Source organism: Anastrepha ludens, chromosome 3, assembly GCF_028408465.1.
Source record: "Anastrepha ludens isolate Willacy chromosome 3, idAnaLude1.1, whole genome shotgun sequence".
Lineage (NCBI taxonomy): Eukaryota > Metazoa > Arthropoda > Insecta > Diptera > Tephritidae > Anastrepha > Anastrepha ludens.
Genome location: NC_071499.1, coordinates 108,821,332 through 108,837,606, shown reverse-complemented (window position 1 = coordinate 108,837,606; position 16,275 = coordinate 108,821,332). Strand labels below are relative to the sequence as shown.

The 16,275-nt window shown below is 39.1% G+C and overlaps 2 protein-coding genes across 2 annotated transcripts in view; one reads left to right on the top strand and one right to left on the bottom strand.

Annotated features, from left to right (window-relative positions):
* Positions 1–2,063: 2,063 nt before the first annotated feature.
* Positions 2,064–16,275, bottom strand: part of LOC128857654 (protein sprint-like) — a 124,054-nt gene continuing 109,842 nt past the window's right edge. The window contains exon 3 of the mRNA XM_054093402.1: positions 2,064–3,350. Within this exon, the coding sequence (XP_053949377.1) occupies positions 2,064–3,350 (1,287 nt within the window). The remainder of the gene's footprint in view (positions 3,351–16,275) is intronic.
* On the top strand, positions 6,815–9,480 carry LOC128858745 (N-acetylgalactosaminyltransferase 4). Its single transcript, XM_054095235.1, has 3 exons — positions 6,815–7,457; positions 7,751–8,522; positions 8,584–9,480. Exons 1-3 carry the CDS (start codon positions 6,910–6,912, stop codon positions 9,247–9,249), a joined length of 1,986 nt encoding a protein of 661 aa, XP_053951210.1. The 5' UTR covers positions 6,815–6,909; the 3' UTR covers positions 9,250–9,480.

The window sequence follows — 16,275 nt, the reverse complement described above, 5'->3', positions numbered from 1 at the left end:
TCAATTCAAAATAAAGAAGAAATAGACCGAAACACAAAGAAATATACCGTTCTGGGTGAAGCTTGGCGTGGGTTCTTCCGTGAGATGCCACTAACCAAATCTATCCTCGATATGAGCCAGTAGTGTCTTCTTTCGGACTTTGCGCGGACTTTTCAAACGACCTTCGTACCTGAAACTCAAACGACAAAATTTTAAATAACGACTGCAATACGGTCGCTAATGGTCATGGAAATATACAGGGCCCGCCATCTATCGTTACGGATTTGAACTAGGTGTTATTTGAAGAATGGTAACACTTAGCTGTCATCTGATTTGACAGAAAATTAGTTTTATTCTTCCGCTGAACGAAAATGGCTGTGTATACGCTCAAAGAACGCTGGGAAATATTGCGACATTACTTTGAAAAGATGGCGCTACTTGCCACAAAGCGAATGCTACGATCAATCTTTTGCGCACTGTCTTCGAAGATCGCATTATCAGCCGAAATTCTGATATCGTTTGGCTGCCTCGGAGCTGCGATTTGACGCCGTTGGATTATTATCTTTGGGGTGCCGTCAAAGACCAGTGTTATGCCAACAAACCAGCAACAATTGATGCACTGAAGACCAACATACGCGATGTCATAGCTGAAATACAGCCGCATACAATCGAAAATGTGTTGAAAAATTGGACAGATCGTATAGGATGGTGCATGGCTAGCCGAGGCAGCCATATGAATGAAGTTGTGTTCCATCATTAACTGGAAGGATTGTACTTCAAAATAAAAAAAACAGTTTGGAAAAATATTGAGTAGTTTCTTTTTTATAGCATTTTTAATTCCGTAAAGTTATATGGCGGACCCTATATAAGTGGTATAACTGTTTTGCAGGAAACTTGCTACTCAGTAGATCTCTTCCCGAATGACTTGTTCATCCAGCGGTATTTCAAAGGCTAAACAGATTTGAATGAATGAAAATTTACGACTTTCTGTACGAAAAAGTCGCTAAGTAAGTCAAAATTAAGAAAAATCAGCCTCCTCTCTCCAGCATCTATTTTCTACGCAATCCCGAAGACTCAAGAGATGTACGATTTTGGTACGTTGATAAGAAATCTTGGTAAATATTTTGTCACAGTATGAGGTAGTCTGTAGTAGTTAAAATTCACCAAAATTCGCTCTGCTGGCGCAGACACCTAAATGTGATACAGAGATTTAGTCGAATCCCAAATCGGATCTAGTTACTGAGTGGAAGTTTCACTTTGCTTCATCCTGAGGAATGGTACCGTTTTAAAATGACGGCTAAAAACTGCAAGCACCCAATCCAGGAGGGTTATGCGCCCCCATATCCATTGAAAGGTTTGGAGTCAGGAGAGCAATCCGCTGTGCTCGACCGGCGTTCATAAGTTGACACGAGACGGAATTGACGCACTTTTTCGATAGACATATAAATACAATTCAGGCTTACATCCTTTTTGGGTGTTTGGCCGAGGTCCTTCTCCTATTTCTGGAGAAACCTAAAGTCTTAAGTCGAATGGCAATCGTTTTTTATTAGGGGCTTTTTCATAGCGGAAATACTGTCGGAGATTTGCATTTGTCTGCCGAAGGACAGCTATAATTTTAGTATTTCGTCCTCGGAGATTTGAACCTACGCACTTCCGAATGGTAGACACGTACCAAACATTTGGATACGGCAAACAAATAAAAAGCAACTGCAATAACAGTAGTAACAATGAAAGGATCAGCAACAGGAGGCAAATGGGCACCACCAGCCGATTGAGTCAACCCCATCTCCGGGCGCCTTAGAAGTGGGATTATCGCTGCCGCCGAACATTTCCACAAAAATTACGAACTCTCTAGCGACCGTGCAGTGTACCGCGAAATTTCACTTTTCACATGTGTTGGACACATGAAACTTCGGCTTCATCCTACCCAGGATGCCTCTTTACTTGCTGTGAGTTTATATGCATTTCTAGCAATTCAGTTATTGTATACATGGACTTAGTTAGAAACTATTTTACAGGTTTATCTGTTTGCATACGCACATAAATATTCATATATAACGACTAAATGTATGAGTCCCATTTACTCACCCATAAAATATCGTAGACGGTTGCAACCAGTTCATCCGGAATGATGCTTCGGCTCCACTAGCACTTGCTCCATTTCCTTCGCCACGCGTATAGTCAACCACATGCGCTGTTGTGAGGGTTGTTACGCTGCTAGTTGTAACTGCACTTTCAACGCGACCACTTGAGCCACCATACAGGCCACCACTAATAGCATTTCCTGCTGACGCATTGCAGCCACCCAAATGGTGCGTCCTACTGACCGCGTCTTCTTTGTGGCCCGATACCACCGTTGTAGATGTAGCATTTGATTTTGTTGTTGTTGCCGCATGCATAACGGCAATCGCTTTTGTGGCACGTTGCTGTTGTTGCAGCAATTTAACGTGCAGCTTTTGCGGTTGCTGCAACTGTTTGTGCTGATACGACCACAATGGCAATTTCTCTATGCGTCGCACATCGGCTGAGAGTCCATTGCAATGCGTCGCACCAACAACGCAATCACCAGCAACTGGCACAACATTTCCGGCTGTTGCCACCAATTCACATCCGCTACAACCGCCGCCGGTGGTCGTTTGGCGGCTAGCGATTGTTGAAGTGGTGGAGGCAGTGGTGGAGTGAATGTTGGTGGATGTGGTTGGGTTCGCGTGCAACCTGTGCGCTGCATGCTGATTGAGACGTTGCTGATTGCGTGTTGAACTATTGGTTGTTGTTGTAGTTGTTGTTGTTGTCTTTGTGGTTGGCGTTGTAGATTTTACCGTGCCCGCTGTTGTTTTTGTGGCTGTGGCATTGCGATTTTTCGTTTGATTGCATGCATTGGCGGCTGAGGCACAGCAACGATGCGATTGTGTTTGCTTTTGTTGTTGGTATTGATAGCGATTATAACGTTGGGGTATTGACGTTATGGACGCCGTTGTGGTTGTTATGGTAGTTGTTGCTGACGTTGCCGTTAACGTGTGGGCTGGTATTATTTGCGCTTTAGCTGTTTGCCTTGACGGCTGCTGCTGTTGTCGCTTCTCTTGTTGCAACTGTGGCGTTGGTCGTTGCTGTTGTTGTGCGCTCGATTGCTGTTGTCCAAATTGATTATTGTGATTGTTGCGCAAAGCGCTGTGCAGATAACCGGTTGTTATTTGCCCGCCACCACCACCACCATTTCCGACTCCACCAATAGTCAATGGCGATGAGGCAGTTGAGGAGTTGGAAGCACTGCGCTGATGCAAATGGTGTGTGGGCGGTAATAGTCTTGACCCAGGCGATGATCTCAGGTCATTCAGCATAATATCCAAGTCCGTAGCCAGCGAACTGAGAAGCTGCAAGAAGGAGAGAGGAATGGAAGAGTGCAAAAATTATTAAAATTGCAAACTGAAGTAGTTATGTTATAATAGCTGTATTAAATAAGTGAACCATAAATTCGAATTATTAGACAATAAAACTTGTCTAGTCATCTCTAAAGTTTCGGAAACTCATTACGGGAGTAAACTGCGTGCAAGGTAAGCTAAGTAGTGTTAATTAATACTTCAATTGCTCATAACGGACTCGTCGCTGTAGGCATTTAACAAAGGGCGTAGGTCGCGGAAAAGCAGAAATCAGCTGTTCTCTTCTTTTTTTTTTTTTTTTTTTAATTTCGTTAAAAAAAGCACCGTGAGCTGGTAAAGAAAATAAATTATTATTCATTCAAATTTTCTATATCGCCTTCAAAGTAGATTCCTTTCGAAATAAAACTTTTCAGCCAACAAACGACACTTTGCATAAAAAAAAAATACCAGTGGTAAAAGCTGCAAAAATCAAATCTATGCGATCCCCAAACCAACTAACCAAGCGTAAAATCAGCATAGCTTAAATTTTCGTAGTTTTTCCCCCGAATACAATCTTTTCGTCATAAATTGTTGCACAGTGTCATCTAGTAATCAAGACTTATATGATAATACATAAACAGCTTTGAATAATTTTGGGCACCTACAAATATATATATATACATATATATATGTATGTATATAGTTGGCGCGTACACCCTTTTTTGGCTGTTTGGCCGAGCTGTTCCTCCTACTTGTGGTGTGCGTCTTGATGTTGTTCCACAAGTGGAGGGATCTACAGTTTCAAGCTGACTCCTAATGGCAGATAGGACCTACAAATAGTATTCAATATTATACGCATACTACTGAATTTAGTTTTCTAACAGGTGGCAACGCTTTTCGGAAATATTCACAACATAAATTTGTTTCAAATCTCTTTCTTTTAGCAGCCATACAGTAGCATTTCAGTTAACTTTCTTATTATTATTCCCTAAAAATATATTCTGAAATTTCTTTCATTTGATGCCAATAATGAATTACTTCAATTTATTTTATTGAATGGAGTTTTTAAACAGAGGGCAACCCTATTCAAAAATGTATTCGAAATCAAAATTTTTCGATCATCTTTGTTTTGGCACCCATATTAATATATTTTACTAGTTTTTACTTGAACTAAATTTTCCAAATAGGTGGCAACCTCTTTCACAAATATTCTCCAAAAAAAGCTCTCTTAAGCCGTTTTTTATTCGGCTCCTGTATTGTAATATTTTATTGGAGTTATTAACTAAATTCGATTTAACTTTTTTAAGAGGTGGCAACTCTGATAAAAAAGTATTATAGTATTCGCCTTTTTCATACCTCTTTCGTTTAGCAACCATAAAGTAGCATTTCTGTTAAATTATTTATTAAAAGCCCTAAAATTAATTGACACCATTTTCAAACAGGTGGCATCCAAGTATTTTGGCAAAAAGTTAAATGTTCCTAATTTCCTTTCATTTAACACCAATACTGAATTATTTCAATTATTTATTTTCTTGAATGGAATTTTTAAGCAGGTGGCAACCCTATTCAAAAATATCTTTTAAATAAAAATGTTTCAAGCCTCTTCCTTTGACACTCATATTGTTATATTTCATTTTTTTATTATTATTACTTGAACTTAATTTCCAAACATGCGGCAACTCCCTTCACGAATATTATCGAAATTAAGCTGTCTTAAATCTTTTTTCATTCGACACATTTATTGTAATATTTTATTGAACATATTAATTTAATTATTCTTTAATAGGTGGCAACTCCCATAAAATAGTAGACTTTGCCTTTTTCATACCTCTTTAATTAGGCAGTCATAAAGTTATATTTCAATTAACTTTTTTATTAAAATTAATTAAAAAGCTGCTCAAGCAAGGGACAACCATCTGTAAAAATATTTTCTGAAATATTCTTAAATTTCTTTCATTTGACACCAATAATGATTAAAATTAATGAAATTTTTAAGCAGGGGGCAACCCTATTCAAAAATATATTTGAAATCAAGATTTTTCAAGCCTCTTTTCATTGATAACCATATTGTTATATTTCGGTTATTTCATTATTTTTACTTCAACTTAATTTTCTAAACAGGTGGCAACCTTCTTCAAAAGTATTTTCGAAATTAAACTCTCATAACACCTCATTAATTCGACACCAGTACTTAAGCATTTTATTAAACTTTGTAAATAAATTTAATTTGAATTGTTTTACAGGTGGCAACTCTCATAAAAAAGTAGCTAATTTTGCAATCTAGGTCATGACATATTTGTGTGCATAATTTTTTGCAAATCCGCAGTAGGATTCTTTTTGGATACATAAAAAATATCTCAACATATCTTGAAGGATTTCGAAAGCAAACATTTTTTTTCCAAAAATAAAACGTAAGCTATAATCTCCATTTTATTTATTTATTAAAACTGTAATTTTTGCAAATGTCCGGCAACTTATTATCGTACTTGATGCATCGATTCTAATAAACCTTGATCTCTCTTCTCTTTTAATCTCGTTGGATTTACATTAACATGGTCTCAATGGAAATTCAGCACAATTTCGCTAAAAAAATTTGCAAGAAAATGCAGCTGTAAAAAGATATTTTTTCTCTATTCAAAATTTGCTAATTTTTTATTGAGTTTTATACTTAATGAAGTTCATACATGAGAAATCTTCCACTTTAAGATATTTTTTGGAATTTTGTGTTTCAGAATTTCCAATCCTCAATTTATTTATACAGCATGCGAATCGAGTTTTCTCAGTATTAGACGTTGGCTCTCTATAAATTAGCAAAAAAATCTAGACTGGGTTTATAGAACAAACAAAATCTCTACTTGTAACAAAATCTCCACTTTATCAAATACATCTCGACGGTAAATAGGCACATACATATGTACCATAAATGAATGAAATTGTAAGTGAGGAAATTGGGGAGGTTCTCAACTCTTGAACTTCAATGCTTGCCGTACCTCTACAGATGTGTAAAATACCTGTGCAGATACACAAATATTTTATTTATAAAAAAATTAACTAACTTTAACTGTTATACTGTGTAGGACAAGTTAACAAAATAAGTGGAAAATTCATACGACATCTCTACCTGACATTACCGGCACACTTTTTACTCATTTTTACTAGAAACTCAATTCTAGACACAGTCTAACTACGAGTATTATATCCGAAGAAGCTTTTAAGCTGAGTCAGTACATGTAGACAAACCTTACACTTACATACATACAAACATATATTATAATATAACATATGTATGTATGTAAGTACCTTGTCTTATCAGTTACTTGTCGAAACATATGTGTCGCCGTGTCAGATGCACTCCATTTAATTGGAAAGTACCAAAATAGTAACGCCCGCTTGTAATTTTTCCTTATCACCAAAAATCTGTTGAATGTTCCAACTAGGCGGCTGGGCTATTCAAAGAAAAATTTACCAGTTGCAAAGCGTACGCCGCGTGGACCAATACGGAAACACTCTAACAAATAGTTCCTGACTTTAATTTCCATTTTTCTTTTGCGGCAACAATAAACGGGCCTCAACGATGGTTAAAATGAGAAGACGTCAAGTGAAACGTTTAGTGCGTAAATTCATCCTTTTCATTGGTTCCATTCTAATACTATCGTTTTTCACCTCGATACTGGTGGAGCGACGACTACGTGCTGCAGAGAATACCATGCAAGCGACGGATTTTAATGGTGATCCAGTTACGCCGGAAGTTGTCCCACGCGCGCGCATCAAGACTCACCGTCCGCCGAAACCACCCATGCAAGAACGTATAGTCATACCGCCCCAATCGGCGGGTGCTGCACGCAAAGAGGCGATAAGAAATGCCGAAAGGAAGCGAAAAGTTGTGAAAGGCATATTTAAGATACCTTTTGCTGTTGGTGAGAAAAAAGATTGGGAGGACTACGAATTGATGGAAAGTGATGCGAAGCGTGTGGGCCTGGGCGAACAAGGCGTACCTGCTTACATAACGGAGGAACATCAAAAGGAATTGGAAAAGAGTATGTCGCTGGAGAATGGCTTCAATGCTTTGCTATCGGATTTGATATCAGTAAATCGATCTTTGCCTGATGCCAGGAATCCAGAGTAAGTGGGCGAGCAGAATCTTTAAAGAAGAAGCTTTAAATGAATAGATGATCTCAGAGCCAAAAATGGCCGTTCGTAACCTGACTTCATGAAATGTGCTCATCATGGGTGTGCACTGACTTACTTGGCTTAAATCAATTTTCGGAATGTTTACTTTTAAGCTAACAGTGTTGGTTTCTTCGTATTATAATGGAGGGCCATCTTTAGCTGAAATCTTCAAACCTTACACTTAACTTCAAATCTAGTATTTCATTTTATTTTTCTCACATTGCATAAATTTGTCTTCCAAACAGTTGCCGACACATACACTACCTCGCAAAACTGCCCTCGACAAGCGTTGTTATTCCCTTCTACAACGAACACATCACCGTTCTTCAGCGCACTCTGCACAGCATTGTGAACCGCACGCCACGCGAATTACTGCATCAAATTGTGATCGTCGACGATGGCAGCGATCGCGAGTACCTAAAAGCTCAACTTGAGCAGTACGTAGCGGAGCAATTTGGCGAACTCGTTACCATTGTTCGTTTGCCCGAACGTTCTGGCTTGATAACAGCACGCTTGGCGGGTGCGCGTGCTGCTACCGGTGATGCTTTGGTATTTTTTGACTCGCACATCGAATGCAATTATAATTGGCTGCCGCCACTACTCGAACCGATAGCCGTGAATTACAAAATATCGACTTGTCCGATTGTAGATGTGATTGATCATGCGAATTTCGGGTATTCTGGTATACACCAAGAGGGTTCGCGTGGCGCTTTTGATTGGAAACTGAGTTACAAACAATTAAGTTTGCTGCCAGGACAAACCGCTAATAAAACGGAGCCAGCTTCCAGTCCGATAATGATGGGCGGCCTCTTTGCAATTAGTAGACAATTTTTTTGGGAGTTAGGCGGTTACGATGAGGGACTGGAGATTTGGGGTGCGGAACAATATGAGCTGAGTTTCAAAATTTGGATGTGTGGCGGTATGCTGTTTGATGTGCCATGTTCGCGCGTTGCGCACATCTTTCGAGGCCCAATGGGCGAGCGACCGAAGCCACGCGAGCACAACTTCTATGCGAAGGTGGGTTACAGTTTGATTTTACTTTTGTTTTCGTGCTCCTAAGAAGTCATGGCCTTTACAGAATTGCAAGCGCGTGGCCGAGGTGTGGATGGATGAGTATAAGCAGTACGTATACGACCGCAGTCCACAGGAATATGCTGAAGTCGATGCTGGCGATTTGACAGCGCAACGTGCGGTACGCGAGCGTTTGAACTGCAAGTCCTTCAAGTGGTTCCTGGAGGATGTGGCCCCCGATTTGCTAGAGACTTACCCGCCCGTTGAACCGCCCTCTTATGCTGCTGGTGCGCTTCAAAGTCGCGCCTATCCACATTTTTGTTTAGACACTATGGGCAAAGGTAGCAATAATGCTGTGGGTCTCTTCTATTGCGCTGAGAATAAAACACATCCGCATGACAATCAACACTGGAAATTAAGTTATGCGCGCGAACTGCGCCACAGTCACGGCGATATTTGTTTGGATGTACAATCGATTCAAGAGAATGCCACCGTGTGGATGTGGACATGCCACCAACAGGGTGGCAACCAGTTCTGGTATTATGATCGTGAACATCAGTGGTTGGTACACGGACGCGGTGGCCACGTCTGTCTGGAAGCCATCATTGATGGCGATTTGCATGCGGTCTATGCCAACGTATGCGACAACTCCAATTCGCGCATGAGATGGAGCTTTGGCATGGTCAATGACACCGCTTTGGATGCCTTCTATGAGGGACTGCCCGAGGAGTGAAATTACAAATATTTAGCTGCATTTAAGAGTTCGCTACTCAGCAAAGACATTAGCTAAGGCTGCAACAGCTAGAGAGCCTTCAGGTTGCGCACTATATTTCTCAGTCAGTTTCTTGTACGTTAGTAAGTGTTTAATATTATTCTGTTCCGTGAACGCCTTTATCAGGTCTGCTATGCTCGAAATAAAGTCATTTTGCCGATGGTTTTATGTAAATAAATAAATGCTTGTCGGCTCGCCTTAACTCTTCACAGCTAAACTGTGTACCGCCGACAGGCCAACTTGTCAGCTAGACGCGCTTCGGCCGCGCACTAATCGCCGTCCAAACGATGACTTGTAAGTAATTAATTGCACCATTTAACAGCGAAAATTAATCTTTCTACTCTCGTCAACTGGCGCGGCCACTTTGTGCAACAACTCTATAAACGCGGCTCCTACAATCCAGCCAATAAGTGTGAAGTCTTGTGTTCCAAGTGCTATCAGCATAGCCAGATTTTGTTCTTTTTTTTTGTTTTTTGCAAAGTGCCATTCTGCATACTCACCATGCAGCTCGGACGTCCGTTGGTCGAACTCACGCTAACCATTCGATCTTGCCGCCGCTATCTCCGCTGCTGCAACAAATCAGTATAATTCGGCGGGCAACGGCTTTCACGTCACTTTACGTCGCTTCACGCCTAATTGTGCTACGGATTGGCTCACATGCTCTTTTACATCCATACAAAACTGCGCTGAGTCGCCTTGCGGTCTGCCAGTGGTTTTCTGCTCGTTTTTCGTAGATCTCACATTTTTTATTTTTATTTTTGTTTTGTTTGCAGCTGAAATTTACAGTTACTTCAAGCTTGATTGATTAAAAGAAGGTCAAAAGCAGCGCATGAAAAATTGTTTACTCATAGGACAGCGCGCAAGGCGGCAAAGGCGGCGCGCTGTGCGACTGTGTGCACTGCCACCGGCATTGCTGTTGGAGTTGTTGGCAGCAATGTCGATGGATGGATGGTATTCGTATGGGTTGAATTGAGTGTTGATTAGGCCGCGCTGCGGCCATGTTGCGCAAGAATGTTTGAATATAAAACTGCGGCGCAATGAGCGCCGGATGGTAGGCAGGTCGGTAGGTATGTGGATGAAGAAGTTGTTGCAGCAGGTTGCAGGTTATGAATGTTGCGTGAAATTGTATTAGGCTTGCGTTATACTCGAAATCATATTAGTGTTACCTCAGCCAAGCGGGGTTCACTTCTACTGAAGCATGCATTTTATCATACGCCATTCAAGGTTGAGAAATCGTATGGAATATTTTTGATTAGTAGAACGAAAAATTGTAAATAATTGTGAGAGGAAGTTGAGGCGTTTGCATGGTGCACTTCAGTTAGTTTACTCGCTGCTTACTGACCATGACTATGTACGCATCCCCATATATACACACGTTGACAGTTCATTAGAAAGGCGATTTTTTAATAGTTTTGACTACTTTTTGTAATTTTCAAATAAAATATTAATCAAAGCATCAAACTTTGCGCAATACTTACATCAAGATTTCCAACTTTTTAATCCGAACTTAAACAAAAACATTGCGTACGCGATTTTATAAAAAAAAAATAATTGGCGCGTACACTTCTGTTAGGTGCTTGGCCGAGCTCCTCCTCCTATTTGTGGTGTGCGTCTTGATGTTGTTCCACAAATGAAGGGACCTAAAGTTTCAAGCCGACTCCGAACGGCAGATATTTTTATGAGGAGCTTTTTCATGGAAGAAATACATTCGGAGGTTTGCCATTGCCTGCCGAGGGGCGACCGCTATTAGAAAAATGTTTTTATTAATTTTGCTTTCACCGGTAATCACGCACCAACCCATTTGGCTACGGCGGCCAAATTTGAAGTGGCTTAAAATTGCCTTTGAGAAATTTATAAATTTTTTAATGCTCTCGGCGCAAAAAACAAATTTTGAAGCAAACTAAACGCCAGTCGAAAGAAAATACTTCCGCTTTAAGATGTTATACCTATACCCCTTTTTACATATATAAAAAAATTGTGACACCAACTAACATCAAATTAAGACTAAAATCGCATCTTTGCATTTTTGGTTAGCACTTATCGAAAAACTAATCCACCAGTGTAATTGTGATTCTCGATTTTCAATCGATGTGTTCCTCCTGATCCAAATATGTGGTATAACTTCGTTCAAATCAAATTTTCCCTCTTTTTTAGAAATTTGATGGAGTTATTTGAAGTGTTAACCCCTTGTTAGAAAAAATTCGAGAAAAAAATATATAAAAAAAATTAACAAACATCAAAAACATAAATAAAAAAATTCGAAAAAAATTGAAAAATAAAAAAAAAAAAAAAAATTTTATGGAAATTCGGTAGAGTTAAGTTTAAATGTTACCCCTTGAAAAAAAAAACCGGGAAAAAAATTTAAAAAAATTTGTAACTATAATTAAGGAAATTAAAAATATTTAAAGTTAAAAAAAATTTTGAAATATTACACAAATTTTTTTCCAAAATTTTTTTTTCCGAAAAAAACTTTGTTCATTTTATTTTTTACGAAAACGTTTTTAAAACATCCAGATTGAATTTTTGAGAGTAAATTTTTTAAAATATATTTTTATTTAATTAATGCACAAATTATGCAGCACACCAGTCCGAAAAATAAGATTTCGAATGAGCGTACTTAACGCTTCAAAATATATGTATTTCCCACAGTGATACAGCTTCTTACATATTAAGTAAAATAATTTTTCAATTTTTTCCCATCAAAAATTCCTGCTGCATGTTTTTACAACCTTTAAATAAAAAATAAAAATAAAAAAATATTTCGGAAAATAAAGAACAATGTTTACCAAATTTGTATTCCAAATAACTTTTTTTTTGTTTTTGTTTACGGGTGCTTAATGCAACTTAACCTCGCATTTAAAAAAAAAAACAAAACGCAAATAAAAAAATTTATTGGGTATCCTTTTGGACTCTCACTCAGAACTAATGCTCTGCGTTAGGCATCACAAAGTACTTGCAAATAATTTTAACACATTTTTCTCATCAAAAACTCCTTCTTGCCTGTTTTTACAACGTTCAAATAAAAAATAAAAAGAAAATATTTAAAATTTTTTTGACGGATATTTAATATCTTAACTTAACTTCACCACATTTCTAACCAAAAAATGCAAAAAAATATCGCAACAATTTATTGGCCATTCCTTACGCCCTACCGCAGAATAAGTTGACCATCCGAATTAATCAAAAATGGGTTTTAAAATTTTTCCCTCCGAAAATTCTTTATAAAAAATAAAACATTCGGGAAATGAAAAAAGTGTAGGATTTTTTTTTTTAAATTAAAATCGTTTTTTAATTCAACTTCACCACCTTTGGAAAAAAAACAAACAAAAAAACAAAAAATAATAAAAATAAATTACTGGGACTTTCCCTCGCAGTTAGAGCTTTGCGTTGACCGTCGCAAATTTAGTCCAGAATATTTTTTAAATATTTTTCCCATCGAAAATTCCTACTGCATGTTTTTACAACGTTTAAGTAAGAAACAAAAATAAAAAATAAAAAAAATTCGGAAAATAAAAAAATGTTTACGAAATTTTTGTTTCAATTTTTTTTTTTTCAACGGGTGCTGAATCCCTTAACATCACCACATTTCTAAACCAAAAACACAAAAAACAAGAGAAAAGAAAAGATTATGGGTTTCTTTTTGCCTACCACTTCCTTCTAAAAAATAGAAAATAATATTTTTTTTTCGGAAAATGAAAAAAAATGTGTACGAAACTTTTTTCCTAAATATAATTCTTTTTTAACTTAATTTCACTACATTTCCAAAATAAACAAAAAAAAAAAACTGATTAAAAAATTAGTGGGTATCTTTGTGGACCCTCTCTCTCTTCCCGTGGTGGTTAGCCCCTCAACTTCAGCAAATTACAAAACCAAAATTGTTGAACGCACCAACACCATTAGTGTTTTGCATTGACTCTTCTATCTCTGTACTGGTTCATCTAAAAACAATGAAACCCAGTACCTCTTCCAGCCCCCGTTTCCTTATTAAACTTAGTTGGATTGAGCGTGTGTGCCTCTCTTCTGGCTGCAATTGGCCGAGATGTATCAAAGGCACGTTGGAGTATCCTAGCATTGGTCGTGGAAACGACAAGAATCCGAGGACAATATTCTGATCATGTTCATATGACTACGCAGTCTGTAATGGCCTGTGAGAAAGCCCTTGAATATTCTCAGTTTAGCCTTGAGGGAGGATTATAAATTTTCTAAACCTCTTTTGGTTGCACCGCCCAGTTAGGGTTTCTCCAGACGTAGACCTAGCCTTAGCTTTTCACTTCTAAGCTTCTTCTTGCGGGTGTGTTGTCCCATAGCAAGGAAGACCTCGGATCCTATTATTAACGAAGCCGGCATATTTCCTGCCAATGCGTCCGCTACTTCTTTCCCAGTTATACGTCTGTGTCTTGGGACACAAAGACCAATGTGTACTTAGTCTCACAGCGCGACAGAGCCTTAATACCCATCTTACTGTCGCTCTCAATAGTAATTCTAAGATAAGTTGATCTCTGCACATATACAGATGGCATACACCTCCGTTTAGAAGATGCTTGAAAAACTACCCATCGGCACAGAATGCTTGGTACTGGGGTCATATATTCCTGTGTCTATGCCTTCTGGTGTCTTGAAGCCATCTGCGTACCAGCGCAGGCGACACTCCTGGAGTTTCTTCTGAAACGCAGCTGTACTCCAGCTGACCTTGTCGTCCAGTTCAATTTTAAACCTCTTTTCGAATTTGATGACTTTGCTAATGTCACCTCTGGATAGCTGGGTGAATGGGAGTGGAGACTCAATTCCATGTTCTTAGATGACATGACTTTTCCTCTACCAAATCATTCTCTAGTAATATTCAATAGGACAGGCTTGGCTTATTGCTGAATAATTAGCTCGAGCATGACCTCCACCGCAGCTGTAGGGCAGGTCCGCATCCCCTCCGTGATACACACACATGCAAAACGCTGAAGCTCAGTTAGTGCGGTCCGCAATGTCGAGAGAACGGATTTTTCTGCTAGATCCTTTGCAGATCATAAGAGCCTTTGTTTCTTTAGACAAGGTAATGTTAGCATGCCTCTTCCAGTTAAGCTTGGCATCCAGGACAAGGCCAAGGTACTTAACTTCGCACACCAAGTAAGGGTACCGCGATAAGTGCAACTTTCTGAAATCTCTCAAGCGTGCCTGTATCCTTACTATCCGTGAGTACACTTTTTATTTCTTAAGGCATTTCTAAAAGTTTCGATTTTATTTGGAGTTATTTCACGGCACTTATGAATTGTCTGCATCCCTTTAATATCGAGTGCCATAACCTCAAAAAAAAGTTTTAAGTCGTATTCGATCGACTCGATTTGGCCCAATTATTAGTGAAACCTAAACCAACAACGGAAATATCTGATTGGGGTTATACAAATATGGTAACTAGTTAAATTTTTCAAAAGACGTGTGAAATTATGCTAAGAGGATAAGCCGAATTTCATATTCCAAAACATTACTTGGTTATCTCGCGCAAGTCATCAATACTTTAATCTGAACACTCATTAACACAATATTATCTAAGTAAACCACTTGAAGCGATGCTCTGCGGGCTAGAACTGAGTTACATCAACAACATGAAGCCGTGACGTGCCAGCGGGCAAAAAACTAATGCTTTCAACTACCGAAACAGAAGTTCAACAACTCAAACAACTTGCACACAATCGAAGTCGACGGCGGCGCGGCAACGACAAAGCAAGAGCACACCAGCCTCAAGTGGATTAAAAATTAAGATCTCTTCAAAAATAAGTTAATAGGTCTATTTATAAGTTCGTGCGGTTTTACAACAGATGGCGTAACTTGATTATTATTCCATCGATCCACATTTCCAAACATTCATTGGAGAGCTACTGTCGTAAGGCACAAACGTCAGTATAAGTTTTTTATTTGAAGCGTAAACAACAATATTTTTACCACACTTGAAAATGTCGAATTTCGTGCCAAATAATGTGTTTTTGCGGGGAATTCTTCTTCATTATTTTAATATGAAGAAAAAAGCAGCCGAAAGTCATCGTATCTTGGTGGAAGTTTATGGTGAGCATGCTCTATCTGAGCGAACGTGCCAGAAGTGGTTTGCACGCTTTAAAAGTGGTGATTTTGGCTTGGAAGACGAAGAACGCGAGGGTGCGCCGCCAAAGTTCATGGATACCGAATTGGAGGAATTGCTCGATCAAGATCCGGCTCAAACGCAAGAAGAGGTTGCAAAAACTTTGGGAGTTGATCAATCAACCATTTCCAAACGTTTAAAAGTCATGGGAATGATCCGACAGGTAGGCCATTGGGTGCCGTATGAATTGAAGCCAAGAGACGTTGAACGCCGTTTTATGGCATGCGAACAACTGCTTCAACGGCACAAAAGAAAGGGTTTTTTGCATCGAATTGTGACTGGCGATGAAAAGTGGGTCCATTACGACAATCCAAAACGTCGGGCAACGTATGGATACCCTGGCCATGCTTCAACATCGACGTCGGCGCAGAATATTCATGGCCTGAAGGTTATGCTGTGTATCTGGTGGGACCAGCTGGGTGTTGTGTATTATGAGCTACTGAAACCGAATGAAACGATTACGGGGGATGTCTACCGACGACAATTGATGCGTTTGAGCCGAGCACTGCGAGAAAAACGGCCGCAATACGCCGATAGACACGACAAAGTTATTTTGCAACATGACAATGCTCGGCCACATGTTGCACAAGTGGTCAAAACATACTTAGAAACGCTCAAATGGGATGTCCTACCCCACCCGCCGTATAGTCCAGACCTTGCGCCATCCGATTACTATCTCTTCCGATCGATGCAACATGGCCTGGCTGACCAGCACTTCCGTAATTACGATGAAGTCAAAAAATGGATCGATTCGTGGATTGCGGCAAAACCGACCGAATTTTTCACAAAGGGAATCCGTGAATTGCCAGAAAGATGGGAAAAAGTAGTAGTAAGCGATGGACAATATTTTGAATATTAAATTT